Source organism: Mobula birostris, chromosome 9 (assembly GCF_030028105.1).
Source record: "Mobula birostris isolate sMobBir1 chromosome 9, sMobBir1.hap1, whole genome shotgun sequence".
Lineage (NCBI taxonomy): Eukaryota > Metazoa > Chordata > Chondrichthyes > Myliobatiformes > Myliobatidae > Mobula > Mobula birostris.
In genome coordinates, this window is record NC_092378.1 from 29,106,715 (window position 1) to 29,121,610 (window position 14,896).

At 41.7% G+C, this 14,896-nt stretch overlaps 1 protein-coding gene across 1 annotated transcript in view; it reads right to left on the reverse strand.

The window, feature by feature from the left end:
- Nucleotides 1-14,896, reverse strand: part of LOC140203281 (IQ motif and SEC7 domain-containing protein 3-like) — a 134,129-nt gene that overhangs the window by 79,615 nt on the left and 39,618 nt on the right. Inside the window, exon 4 of the mRNA XM_072269295.1 lies at nucleotides 10,412-10,534. Within this exon, the coding sequence (XP_072125396.1) occupies nucleotides 10,412-10,534 (123 nt within the window). The remainder of the gene's footprint in view (nucleotides 1-10,411; nucleotides 10,535-14,896) is intronic.

Below are 14,896 nucleotides of genomic sequence, written 5' to 3' on the forward strand. Positions count from 1 at the left end.
AGATGAAGATACATCATGACTTGGTTCACATACTTTCCAAGGAGTGTTTCTGCTAATGGGTCTATTATGTTTCTCATGTAAATAATTAGTATTGTATGCTGGATTATTGGAACAAATTTGTGCTGCTCCTTGTAAATGTCCTGTGGGTAGACGCACTTGTCAGCAATATGCATTATACAACAGCTTGCATTCTCCGAATGCAGCTGGCATTACAAAGCCCACTGGGGAAGTGTTGGAGTGAAGGTTGAATAGTGCAGGTCAGTGAAAGGGTGGGTAGCACTGAGGCAATGCTCAGCTTGTCGCATATCTCAGGAACCACAGAGGCAGTAAGAGGAAGCATGGAGCACACGGAAAGAAATGATGAGTGGAGGAGAGCAGGTACTGGGCTGGAGATGGCAAAGAAAACAGAGCTGTCAGCATAGTAGCAGTTCTTCACCTATTCTGAGAAGGTAGGGGAGAGGGAATGCTGATCTACATCACTGTTAACTTCATATACAGTAGCTGGATTATACAACATGTTCCCCTCCCACCCCCCAAACAACCAGCTAGTTCTGCAAAGGGCAGGTTTTCAGTTCAGGGAGCTTGGCACTCTATTGCTCTGTGCAAGTGAGGCCCTTTGTTTTCCTTGGTCCTTGCAAGGTGGTTATTGTTGAAATAGTAGATCTGGAATCAATGGGAGGAGTATTTTGGGAAAATGGACCGCCTCAAACTGCTGTCAATGCCAGAAAACAAAATCTCAATAGACAGGTCTCCAAAACTGACTGCATGTAATTTACATTCCTGACTCCTCTCTGACAGGGCATCTGCAAACAGCTGAAAAGTCAGGTAGATACTAGCGACAAGCCAGCAGTTATAGACCTGAACATCAAACTGCTGTCATAGTCTGGGAAGTCAATATCACCATCCTGAGAGAGACACATTGAGCATGGGAAGACTGATTCAGGGAACAATGCTATAAGGCAACCCTGGATGGCAACAAGAGACAACAGATGCTGAAAGCTGGGGATAAGGCAGGAACTGGATACTGATGGTGGATGATCAGCCATGATCACAGTGAATGGCGGTGCTGGCTCGAAGGGCCGAATGGTCTACTCCTGCACCTATTGCCTATTGTCTATTGTAAAAGATAATCAAACTGCTGAGGAACTCCACAGATCGGGCAGCATCCATGGAGGGAAGTAGACAGTCAACATTTTGGAGCTAGTCCCGTCATCTGAACTGAAAGATAAAGAGAAGGTAACCAGTATAAGGAGCCAGCAAGTGATAGGTAGCTCCAGGTGAGGAGGGGTGAAATTCGGATGGAGGAGGGAAGGAGTAGTGACAGAGGCTGAGGAGAGAGGTGAATGACGGAACCTGATAGGAATGGAAGGTGTTGCGCAGAATGACGTAGGGAGGTGCCACAAGCATTAGCAACAGCACATAGCACAAATGGTTATGATTTCAGAAAAACGTACAGCCACAAAGAAAAAGTAATATTGCCCAGTTCCCTGAGTGGCACCACTGTAGTCCTAATCCAGCTCATTGTTCCACTGAGCCAACACCAGAGGGCAGCACCGAGCAAACACTGCAACAGGCAAGCCTGCAGCTTGTGCCTAGTCCTCACTACAACTGAGGCAACACAGCTCCCTCATTGTTGGTGTTGCTAATGAACCAGTGAACCAGACTTTCAGTATTCAGTGTCCAACAGGGTCTTGCAATCCCAATAAAAATGTCTAGGACAATCACTTGCACTGCACACCATCACGACGTAATGGTACGCAACAAGTCCAGGTGACCATACAACAATGGTACCCAAAAAGTCCAGCTCCATCGCTATTGAGCAACACGGCAACGAGTTAGTCCTGGAGTACCTGATGTTCTTAGTATCGAGCAGTGAATTACAATCATAAAAAAAGATGTACAGGATGAACCAATACATCTGCAATTAGACCTGGGGTGTGCTGCCATCTTACTGGCAATGAGGAGGGAGAGTAACGTGGCTTGCAAGTGAGATTTCCAAAGGGTTATGATAGATGGAGTGAGGGTGCCGTGAAATCTTTCTATCCATGGTCTCCTGCACTGTTCCAAGGAGACCAATCATAAGCATGAGGAACAGAGCCTCATGTTCCATCTAGGCGCACAGGAACCTTCAGGACTCAATATCAAATTCAACCAAGTCAGGTTAGTCTCTGGCTTGTCCTCCATTAAGTTTGTTTTCTCTCTCCACAGATACTGTCTGATGTACTGGGCTTTTCTAACATTCTCTTTTGCTCTCTGTAACAGCTTAGATCTGTATTTCACAGCATTTACATGTCTCAATGGTTGTTTTTCTCTTCTTTTAACATACTCAACGTATCAAGCAAATGGCCTCACCCCACCATAAATCTTCTCTTTGTCTTACCATCACTTTCATGCTCTGTCTGCAACTTAACACTAACTTGTCTTCACCATTCTGGTCCTGAGGAAGAGCCTTTGACATGAAACATAAACGTCATTTTTCTTTGCACAGATAACACCTGACCTGACGAATGCTTCCAGCACTTTGCAATTTCCATCTTTTGGCCAGATTGCTTCTATGCTCTGGAATTCCCTGCTGCAAAGGGCTATGACCGCTAGGCCATTCAATTCTGAAATCAATAGATTCTTCGGCACTAAGGGAATCAACACACATTGGTAAGTGGTGACAAAGTGTAATCGATATGGAACATGATCTACTGAATAGAGAACAGGCGAGGTGGGGAGGGGGGAATAATGCTACTCCCATAAGAAATATGCCCTGAATGTGCAATCTGGCAAGGTACAAAGGACAGGACAACACCATGATTTGTTGTTAATATCTATTCACCTGAAATGACATTGAATTACTCCTGAGAATTTGCTTCTATTTTATCTCAACAATACATTAATCCCTATCACCTGCTTTAAAAAGGATCACATTTTAAACCCAGATTTTGGCTAATTCGTATTCTAAGAATTGCTTTCTGCAAAGTAAACACAGCAGCAGTAATCACAATGAATTCTGTTTAACTTTTGAAGTTCATAAACAGGATGCAAATTTATTAAACTTTTCTCTCAGCAACACAGCCTACACTAATCAGTTTAATTATTAATCTAAATGAGCATGTTTAAAGGTCATTATCCAGTTTATGGTGTCAATAACATCTTTCTAATTTGCTTAAACAGTTCTCTACCATCCTGCTCCTGTAATTATTATAGATGGGCTCATACTAATTAAAAAATTTGAATTAGAATGGTTCATCTAAGTTATCAAACACTGATGTGCCAATCCTTCATTTTAATAGTATCACTTGCATCGGTAGACATTTAAACAGTGTATGAAGGTCCTAGGGCCCCCACTTTAATTGGAGTTCACGACCTCCCCACCCCCCTTGTCTTTGGTGGAAGAAGATTAAACTGGTTAAATTACTGGACTAGAGGATTGTCGAAGATTGCAGAGAGACATTGATAGGATGCAGAAGTGGGCTGAGAAGTGGCAGATGGAGTTCAACCCGGAGAAGTGTGAGGTGGTACACTTTGGAAGGACAAAATCCAAGGCAGAGTACAAAGTAAATGGCAGGATACTTGGTAGTGTGGAGGAGCAGAGGGATCTCGGGGTACATGTCCACAGATCCCTGAAAGTTGCCTCACAGGTGGATAGGGTAGTTAAGAAAGCTTATGGGGTGTTAGTTTTCATAAGTCGAGGGATAGAGTTTAAGAGTCGCGATGTAATGATGCAGCTCTATAAAACTCTGGTTAGGCCACACTTAGAGTACTGTGTCCAGTTCTGGTCACCTCACTATAGGAAGGATGTGGAAGCATTGGAAAGGGTACAGAGGAGATTTACCAGGATGCTGCCTGGTTTAGAGAGTATGCATTATGATCAGAGATTAAGGGAGCTAGGGCTTTACTCTTTGGAGAGAAGGAGGATGAGAGGAGACATGATAGAGGTGTACAAGATAATAAGAGGAATAGGTAGAGTGGATAGCCAGCGCCTCTTCCCCAGGGCACCACTGCTCAATACAAGAAGACATGGCTTTAAGGTAAGGGTTGGGAAGTTCAAGGGGGATATTAGAGGAAGGTTTTTTGCTCAGAGAGTGGTTGGTGTGTGGAATGCACTGCCTGAGTCAGTGGTGGAGGCAGATACACTCGTGAAATTTAAGAGACTACTAGACAGGTATATGGAGGAATTTAAGGTGGGGGGTTATATGGGAGGCAGGGTCTGAGGGTCGGCACAACATTGTGGGCTGAAGGGCCTGTACTGTGCTGTACTGTTCTATGTTCTATAAATCCAAACCATAATGAACTAGGAATAGGAGTTCATGACATACCACAGTAGCTAGGAAATTTAAATTGTCACCTTAAAAAATTGGAATGAAGAGCTTCTGTCAGGGTTCTGAAGAAATGCTGAAGGCATTAGTAACTATCTTTCAAAAATCACTAGATTCTGGAATAGTTCTGGAGGACTGGAAACTTGCAAATATCACTCCACTCTTCAAGAAGGGAGTGAGCCAGAAGAAAGGAAGTTATAGGCCAGTTAGCCAGATTTCACCAGTTAGGAAAATGTTGGATTTGAGTGTTAAGGATGTGGTTTTGGAGTACTTGACAAAATAGGCCAAATTCAGCATGGTTTCCTTAAGGAAAAACCTTGCCTAACAAATCTGTTGGAATTCTTTGAGGAAATGACAAGCAGGATAGATGAAGAAGTATCAGTGGATGTTGTGTACTTGGATTTTCAGAAGGCATTTGACAAGGTACCGCACATGAGGCTGCTTAAAAAGAGTCCATGGTATTGCAGAAAAGATACCAGCATGGATAGAACCGATTGACAGGAGACAAAGAGTGGGAATAAAGTGAGTCTTTTCTGATTGGCTGCTGGTGACTAGTGGTGTTCTGCAGTGGTCAATGTTGGGACCAATTCTTTTTACTTTGATCAATGATTTGGATGATAGAATCGATGGCTTTGTGGCCAAGTTTGCAGAAGATAAAAAGATAGGTGAAGGGGCAGGTAATGTTGAGGAAACAAGGAGGCTGCAGAACGACTTGGACGGATTAGGAGAATGGGCAAAGAAATGGCGAATGGAATACAGCGTTGAGAAGTGTATGGTCATGCACTTTTATAGAAGGAATAAAATTATAGACTATTTTCTAAACAGGGAGAAAAGTCAAATATGCAAGGTGCGAAGCAGCGCTCCCTCTAAGGTGAACACATTTTTTGCTATTGGCACGCAAAGGAATTTAAACTGAGCACAAAAGATTTTCACCCTCTACCTGTTTGGCATGTTAAGTATATTTCACGATTGTGCACAATCATATTTCCTTTTCCCATTTCTGATACGGACAGTGTTGACAACGTGGAATTTGCGATGATTTGTCTGCAGTTTTTAGAACTGGCTTATTTATCCTGCGTTTATAGAAGGAATTATTGATTCACTATGTCGAATTCCAAAGAAGCAAAGGGCTATTGATATTACTACATGCTGTCATACAGTACATGAGAAATAAGACTCATTGATGTATATTTTATTTCTTTTGAACAATGAACAAGAAACTGGACTTGGTAGTTTATTATCCTTGGAATACTTCATGTTTCCTTCCACTTAAAAGTTTTCAGTGTGCACACGCTATTGTCACTGGGCAAAAAATTGCAAAGCACAGGATTTTTGCGCACACTGAGCATTACAAATTAGCGGGAACATTGATGCAAAGGGAATTGGGAGTCCTCGTGCAGGATTCCCTAAAGGTTAATTTACAGTTTGAGTAGATAGTAAGGAAGGTAAATTCAATGTTAGCATTTATTTCAAGAGGACTAGAATATAAAAGCAAGGATGTAATACTGAGACTTATTAAGGCACTGGCTGATGAGGCCTCACTTGTAGCAGTTTTGGGCTCCTCACTTAACATTGGAGAGGGTTCAGAGGAGGTTCACAAGAATGATTCCAGGAACGAAAGGCTTATTGTATGAGGAGTAATTGATGGCTCTGGGCCTTTACTCACTGGAATTTAGAAGAATGAGGGGGCATCTCATTGAAACCTATTGAATGTTGAAAGGACTAAATAGAGTGGATGTTTCCTATGGAGTGGGAGTCTGGGACTAGGGGGCATAGCCTTAGAATAGAGGGATATCCATGTAGAATGGAGATGAGGAGGAATTGCTTTAGCCAGAGGGTGGTGCAGTTGGTTGCCACTGGTGGTTGTGGAGGTCAGGTCATTGGGCATATTTTAGGTAGAGGTTGATAGGTTCTTGATTAGTCAGGGCATGAAAGGTTATAGGGAGAAGGCTAGAGAATGGAGTTGAGAGGTTGATAGGTTCTCTATTAGTCAGGGCAAATACGGGAGAATGGGGTAGAGAGAGAAATAGATCAGCACAATGAAATGGCAGAGTACACTCAATGGGCAAACTGGCCTAATTCTGTTCCTGTGTCTTATGGTCAAATCTTGAAATTAGTCATAGTCATACTTTATTGATCCCGGGGGAAATTGGTTTTCGTTACAGTTGCACCATAAATAATAAATAGTAATAGAACCATAAGTATTTAAATAGTAATATGTAAATTATGCCAGTGAATTATGAAATAAGTCCAGGACCAGCCTATTGGCTCAGGGTGTCTGACCCTCCAAGGGAGGAGTTGTAAAGTTTGATGGCCACAGGCAGGAATGACTTCCTATGACGCTCTGTGCTACATCTCGGAGGAATGAGTCTCTGGCTGAATGTACTCCTGTGCCCACCCAGTACATTATGTAGTGGATGGGAGACATTGACCAAGATGGCATGCAACTTAGACAGCATCCTCTTTTCAGACACCACCGTGAGAGAGTCCAGTTCCATCCCCACAACATCACTGGCCTTACGAATGAGTTTGTTGATTCTGTTGGTGTCTGCTACCCTCAGCCTGCTGCCCCAGCACACAACAGCAAACATGATAGCACTGGCCACCACAGACTCGTAGAACATCCTCAGCATCGTCCAGCAGATGTTAAAGGACCTCAGTCTCCTCAGGTTTGAATTGCCATCAAATTATTGAACTGCCATCAATATCCATCTGTCTTGTACAGAAGGAAATGTGCTCACCTTGCCCATTCTGGACTGTATGTATATTTCAGACACAGAGCAACATGCTCAACCCTTAGCTTCTCTTTTAAAAAGCAAGTCTGTACAAAGACGAACAAGTGTGTATTGTATCAAAATGCTCAAAATGAGAAAAGGAAACCAGATAAAATGCAGCACTGCACTTGACAAAGACCAAGGTATAGGTAGCCCAGTTGAATCGGTTATGCCTACTCAAAAATATGTAGAGAACCGAGCCACATTTGTGAGAGTCATCTCAAAAGAAGACGAGGAACAATCCTCAGAATCATATAAATACCATAAGTCCAATCATTAACTCTGCCAAATAACATTTCCCTAAGGCAGACATCTAACTACAGGTAGCAGCAGAGTTGGGAAAAAAGTGGCCTTGAGAGGGCTTAATTTTGACTCCAAATCCCATAACGATGTCATTACATCAAGTCATATGTTGGCAAGAGAGGCTCTTGTTGATTACTACCTACTTCCTTTGCTCATTTGAAGAGCACAAAGAAAGAACAGTGGAAATAGCAAGGGCACAAAAGGGACAGAGGGTGGAGTCTTCGATGCACAATTCACCACTGAACAAACCAGCTGCATCTTCATAAATGTAGCTATTAGACTAAGGTTAAGAAAAGAAAACAACATAAGGAAAATACACAGATGACCTGGTGCAGGTGCACATGGCCAATACCCAGCCTTCCAGGAGATGGTATTCTGACGTCACAATCTGGTCATCTTCCACTCTGTTGTGTATTACTGCCACTATACTAAACGGGATCAATTCTGAACAGATACAGCAACATGAAACCATGCATTCACAAGGCACTTTGGGCTGTCGGATTTGTATTTTATCATGGTCTAAAGTAACTCTAGGTCAAGCTTAGAGACCAACCCTTGCTCAGCAAGGAGAGTAGAAGAGCAGACAAGATGCATCATTTGCCAAATTTAAAAACTGTGTGCCAATGGAGGATGTTAAACAGTGAAAACAGCTTGTTGTCGAGCTGTGATCCCGCAACCAACATATTATATCAGAGTTTTGGACTTCTTCCATATGCATTTATGAATGATTATGCACAATTAAACATCTAATGGGAGGAGTAAACTCTAAGAATATCCCCATCCTTCGTGATACCAATGCAAAAGCAAGTCCAAAGAACTGTAAGGCAAAACTGCTGATAGGATATTCCATCCTTTGCTCCTCCTGAGATCTCCATCAACAGCGAAAGCATTCTTCAGCCAGTTATCGATGGCTGACAGCACTGGATGCAGCAAAGGTTTTGGGCTCTAAAATTATCCTGGCATCAGTGCTTACGATTGTCACTCCTGATCCAGTTGCACTTCTATTCAAGCTGTTGGACAGCTATTGGCATCAATACAACAATAATAAAAATTTCAAAGATGTGTCCTGCCTACGAAAAGTGGCATTAAGTGGCTTTTAATCAGCAATAAGTGCCTCATCACCGTGCACTTTGAGATCAGTCGGAACAATTTGGCCTCAGACCAGCCTTGATCGAAAGACGTGACTGATGTTTACACCGAGGCAGCATTTGATCAAATGTAAATATTGGATTCAGTTGAGACCAGTGAGAAGAACCTCCCTTGGCAGGAGTCAGACCTTGCATATAGGAAAGCGGACGTGCCAATTGGACGTCAATCATTTCAGTCCCAGACTGTTGCTGTAGGAATTCCACAGAGCAACAATCCTCTTTTGGTTCATTGTAATATCAAAAATAGTGAAGTGTACAATAATTACATGGTATTCTCAAGGGCAACTAGGGATGGGCAATAAATGCTGCTTAGATGGCGATGGCCACATCCCATAAGTGAATAAATAATAAAAAATTAATCCATTACTCAAGATACTGAAGCAGTCCAAGCCCACGTATGGCAAGACCCGGACGACGTTCGGGCACAGACTGGAGAGTGGCAAGCAACAAATATGCTCCACAAGTCCCAAACATTCACCTGCTCACTAGCAGACAGTTTAAACTTCTTCCTTTAATGGCATTACATCACTGAATCCCCTGTCACTTGCATTTGGAATGTGACTAGTTTCTATTTGCAAGTTGATGGGACAAGATGTGATGATAATATATACAGTTGCATCAATAAACACTGGGCAGTCTGTTCAAACACAAGTGTACATGACCAAATAAGGTTCACAAATTCTCATTTCCCAATTGTCCGGTACCTGGCAGTGACAGCTAGTTATTTTGCTTCAAGTGAAGTTAAACACGGGAAGTAGGATGGGCAGCAATCGCCATACAGAGTTAATACAAACATGTATCCTTCATAGCGTACCTCAATTTGCCTTTCCCTGCACTGATGCCAGTTAGATTGAGCTGCATGCATGATTGCACTTCACTTTGTAAAACCAGCCCTACAGGACCAACCTTCATCATTGCTGCAGCCCAAAACTCCCAATCTCTCCTACAAGTAGCCTGGAAGTTGAATCGTAAGCCCTGAATTAAATCTCAAATCACAAATTACTGGCTGTGACCTGCAATTTCTAAGCCCAGGCTATCTGACCGGAACTCCTTTGCAGGCTTGTGGGCTCTGGAGCCTTAGCAGAACCCAGGGCCTTTTTTGCATTTGCTTGTGATTAGGCTAAATTGACTATTACTATGAACTCCCCAGCTAGAAGTGCAGAAGCTGCAAATCTCACCATTCTCATACAAGATACTTGCCCTTCCATGTAGGTACTGTATCTAAATAAGTCAATCCAGATTTCCACCAGAGTACAGAATAGAAGTGTATGCATAGTTACCTTTGCTAAAGGGACACAGCAGTATCAAACATTCTGTGTGCTTGGTTTCATTAATCTCAATGGTACTAGATCTGGGGAAGGAGCGGCAACGGGCAGCCAACTCTATGGCAGCATTCAGTGTCAGTGACCAACACTAAACTCCTAGATTTATTCTATTTTAAAATATTCTCAATGAAATGCTCAATATTAGTGTTTTGACGAAAAATCTCAATAAAGATTTTCCCTATCAAATTAAATGTACTATTTTGAATATTTTGACCTCATTTTTAAAACCATGAGAAAGTTTTAAATGTACCTACAATTTTATGCATTTAACAATTGTAGTGTTTCATAGAGAGTTTGCACCCGTCACCCATTTCTTTATGAGTACGTTGGTAGGTGGGGAACTCACAAACTCAGCTGAGCTACAGTGACAAAGTGGCCGACTACAGATTCAAAATGATCTTTTCCAGACGGAGTACAAACTCATCACCATCTGGTTGGAAAACAAAGATAAAAATGTCATCAGCATGCTGACCAGTCCAGCAAATTTACAACTGAAGGAGCAGGAACACTGAACACACTGCAAAAGCAGCTTCAGAAAGAACTTTTCTCATTACCTGAATGCTTCAATGAGCCGTTCCACTTTCTGGGCCTCTCCCTGCACGCGAATGTGAGCCTGGAACTTGCGCAATGCTTCATCCAGTTCCATGTTTGAGAAGTCCATCTCATCAACAACACAACTAGAATGAAGCAGAAGACAATTGGTTCCTCCCATTAGTCAGTAAATGTCATGTTATCATTGAAGTGGGCCCTTAGCTTGGGTAGGACACCAGACTGGACCAAATCTCATCAATCACTTCTTAAATTTTATTGAGCAAGCTGCCCAGTGGATGCATTGGCTCTGGTATTTGTTCTCCTGGTATGATCCAAGATGGAAAAAACTCTACGACTACCGATCCCTCCCAGATTATGAATGTGCATCACATGGGAATGAGAAACAATCACCTATCTATTGGAACCATCCTTTTTGTTCAATTTCAATAGAAAAAACATGTTTTTGAACCCTTTAACATGCTTTGAACAACAATGGATGTCAGGTAAGATTATATTACAACATATAGTAAAGCTTGAATTCAGATGACAGAAAACAAGACATTCAATTTTTGTTCTTATATTTGGGTGGAATGTTGTACGTTTGGTGTTTACTCAAATAGAAAATCATAACATAATTTTTAATAAATATTGGGTAGGGGGAAAGACCCATCCAATCATTCAATATAACAGAAGAGGCAGATCAAACCATCTGATTTTCTGTGCCTAGTAGACACATTGGCTTAGGCATCCATTCTTCAGATATGATTCCAGATGGGCAAAGTAATTGACAGCAGATTCTTCGCAGGTTACGAATACCCAACATTATACATCTCATACATATGAACAAGCTTTTGTAGACCATAAGACCATAAGACATAGGAGCAGAATTAGGCCATTCAGCCCATCATGTCTACTCTGCCATTCCAACATGTCTGATCCTGGATTCCAATCCACCCCATACACCTGTCTTCTTGTCATATCCTTTGATGCCCTGACCAATCAGGAAACTATCAACTTCCGCCTTAAATATACCCACAGACTTGGCCTCCAGCGCAGTCTGTGGCAGAGCATTCCACAGATTCATTACGCTCTGGCTAAACAAAATCCTTAATACCTTCGTTCTAAAAGGTTGCCCCTCAATTTTGAGGTTGTGCCCTCCAGTTCTGGATACCTCCACCATAGGAAACATCCTCTCCACATCCACCCTATCTAGCCCTTTCAACATTCGGTAGATTTCAATGAGATCCCCTTGCATTCTTCCAAACTCCAGTGAGTACAGGTCCAAAGCTGCCAGACACTCCTCATACGTTAAACCCTTCATTCCCGGAATCATCCTTGTGAACCTCCTCTGGAGACTCTCCAATGCATCTTTTCTGAGATATGGGGCCCAAAACTATTGACAATACTCCAAGTGCAGCCTGACTAGTGTCTTATAAAGGCTCAGCATTATCTTCTTGCTTTTTATATTCTATTCCCCATGAAATAAATGTCAACATTGCATTTGCCTTCTTTACCACAGACTCAACCTGGAAATTAACCTTCTAGGAGTCTTGCTCGAGGACTTCCATGTCCCTCTGCACCGCTGATGTTTGACCAACACTATGAATTTGCCAGCTGTTGCAGGAATATAGGCTGCACAGGAATGTGGTTCACAGCCGCAGTCCTGAATTATGAATTAACCAGCTTACAAACAGCTCACAGGAATGGAATCATGCCATAACCGGGAAAGGACCTGTGTTCAAAACTAGTCATGCAAACATACACGTCTTAGGTATAATTGTTGGGTAATATAAATGCAGAAAAATCCTGGTGATTTTTTCTTTTATGACACAGGTATGTTCAGGCCAAATGCACCATTCTAATCCTGCCATTGCCCAGCTCAATTAATTGGCACTTGCTAGGGATCAACTGCAGCACCTCTGACTTGTGCAGTGCTCTTATTAATTTAACCACTGAACCACAAGCAAACCTGTAACATTATCCTCAAGAAAGAAAAAAAGGAGAGAAGCCATGGAAAACCAAAACCATCTAGAAAGGCTTTCTATCAGTTTTGTGTTACAAATAATAAGAAATGCCTTTTGGTGAAGTCCATAATTTAACCTCAGGATTTGAAATGATACACGGAAAGTATTCTTCTATGTCTACAATGATGTAGAAGTTCCCATGGAAAGTTCGGTGTCACATAAGGGAAAGGGCAAATATTGAAAAACATACAAAATCAATTTATTCTCTTCTTCTAATACATCCATCAATAATGAATTATCTCATCCTTCCTAAACAACTTTGCCCTCAAAGGGCTCTCTGTGCTTTCTGTTTCCTCAAGCATATTTTAAGGGTGCGTCGTTAATTTAAGGCTTAATCACCTTGGAATTGTTGCATGTACAAGTCTAATTTTCTCAACTCTGTACAGAATGCAATATACTTTTTGCACAGTGGTATGTTCCTGCTTTTTCCCCAAAATCTGCTCATATCCAACCAGAAACCACTGCACTCTGGAGAATTTGAATTTCCTTCAATCATGTCAACTTGGGGCACCTTTAGAACTACAAGAAAAATAAACGGTTCTCGATGGAGCTGATCCTGCGTTAAGACTTGCCATACGTGTTGGAGTCAGATCTTCTGAAAGCCTGTTTTTTTTTGCTTTTTATGTGCTGGAGTGCTGCGTCAGGGATCGGAAGCTCAGCAGCTTTTAAAAGGCTACTGCACTTGAAACAATGCCCCGTTGCCATTGTGTAAGCAGTAGGGACTAACAGGTTGAGTTTGCCAGGGCATTCTTCAAAGCATTCTCCTGAAGAAAATTTGATCCTGGCAAAGCAGATGCAAAAAGAAGTGAGGTTGATTTAACATGAGAGGGGAATAGGTAACTGAGTGGGCAACTTCCTCACACAGAGGGTTGGGCAGCCAGGGAAAGTGGTTGAGGCAGGTACACTAATAAGACTTAAGAAGTATTTGGACAGGTTCAGGGATGGGAAGAGCTTAGGGGAATAGGGGCCAAATATGGGCAAATGGGACTAGCTTAGACAGGATCTTTTTGGCATGGACAAGTTGCACAGAAGGCCATTTCCATCCTGTTTGATGCTATGACTCTATAAGAACATAGGAACAGAAAAAAATAGAAGCCGAAGTAAGCCATTCAGCCCTTCATTACTGCTCCACCATTCAGTAAGATTATGACCTCTTTACTGTATTCATCCCATATTCATTATTTCTCTTAATATCTAAAACTCTAATATGCTCCATTCTTTAATGAAGTCAATGAATGCACCTCAACAGCCCTCCTGGGGGGAGAATTACAAAGATTTATTCATCCAGAGAAGACTTCACTTCTATTCCGCAAATTACAAATGCATATCGTCCTTACCTGGAAAGATATCATCGCTGGGTCTAAATTCCAAGAAATACCTACAACAACAGCGCTGTGGGAATACCTTAGCACCTTCACCAGAAAATCTGCACTGGCTCACTACAACCTTCCTAATGGAATTTAGGGATGGGTGGTAAATGTTGGGCTGGCTAGTGGCACTCAGATCACAGGAAATGAATAAATGGAAAGTGGTGGGTGTGTGGAATGCACTGCTGGCAGCGGTGGTGGAAGCAGATACAATAGGGTCTTTTAAGATACATGGAGCTTAGAAAAATAGAGAGCTATGCGCTAGGGAAATTCAGGGCATAGAATTACATGGTCAGCACAACATTGTGGGCCATAGGGTCTGTAATGTGCTGTAACTTTTTAAGTTATATGTTCTAAATGTTGGGCATTGCTGTTATGGAAGATTTTAAGATCCAATTATTCATGGAAGCCCATCAATTTCATTTACGGTAAAACAGCCCACTACTATCCATAACTGAATGTGCTAGTACTGCAGAGTTTAGGTCTGATCATACCATAGTGCTGTATACACCAGCTACTACTGGAGTACTGAGGCTAGCATTTCAAGAATAATATGAACTTAAACCACCTATTAGGAAGCCTATGGATTTGGGAACAAAGCAAATTACCCTCACTAAATTTGCTAAAAGTAGAAATTGTCAGTGCTAAGAATGATAATTGCATTATGGAATGGAAAATAAGGGAGTTGGGTATCAATTATTTCCCTCCTGCTCAACCTCAAACTCATGTATCGTTGGGGTGGAATATTTCCAACACTTCATGAAAGAACAATTTTCAGTCAACAAACAAATCTTTAGTTCCTGTAGCCCCAAATTTTTTTTAAAAAAATCAGATGTTATCCTTCAGAACACTTTGGCTTAATCCAATTGCTGTGACCCAATTGCTTCCATCTGTGGAATTGCTCTGGTGCATTGAAGTCTTGCCTGAGAGCAAAAATCTTGCTCTAACAAGCTCCTGGATAAAAACTCATGAAAAATGTAATATATGAGAAGAGGCAGTGAACAAAAAAATATAAACAGCTTCCAAAGACTAAAGCATCAAGCAATTAAAGGGCAAAAGGCATACTTTTACCCATGTACAAAAAGATTATTCTTTCCAGCTGTGTTCTTTGCTGTTT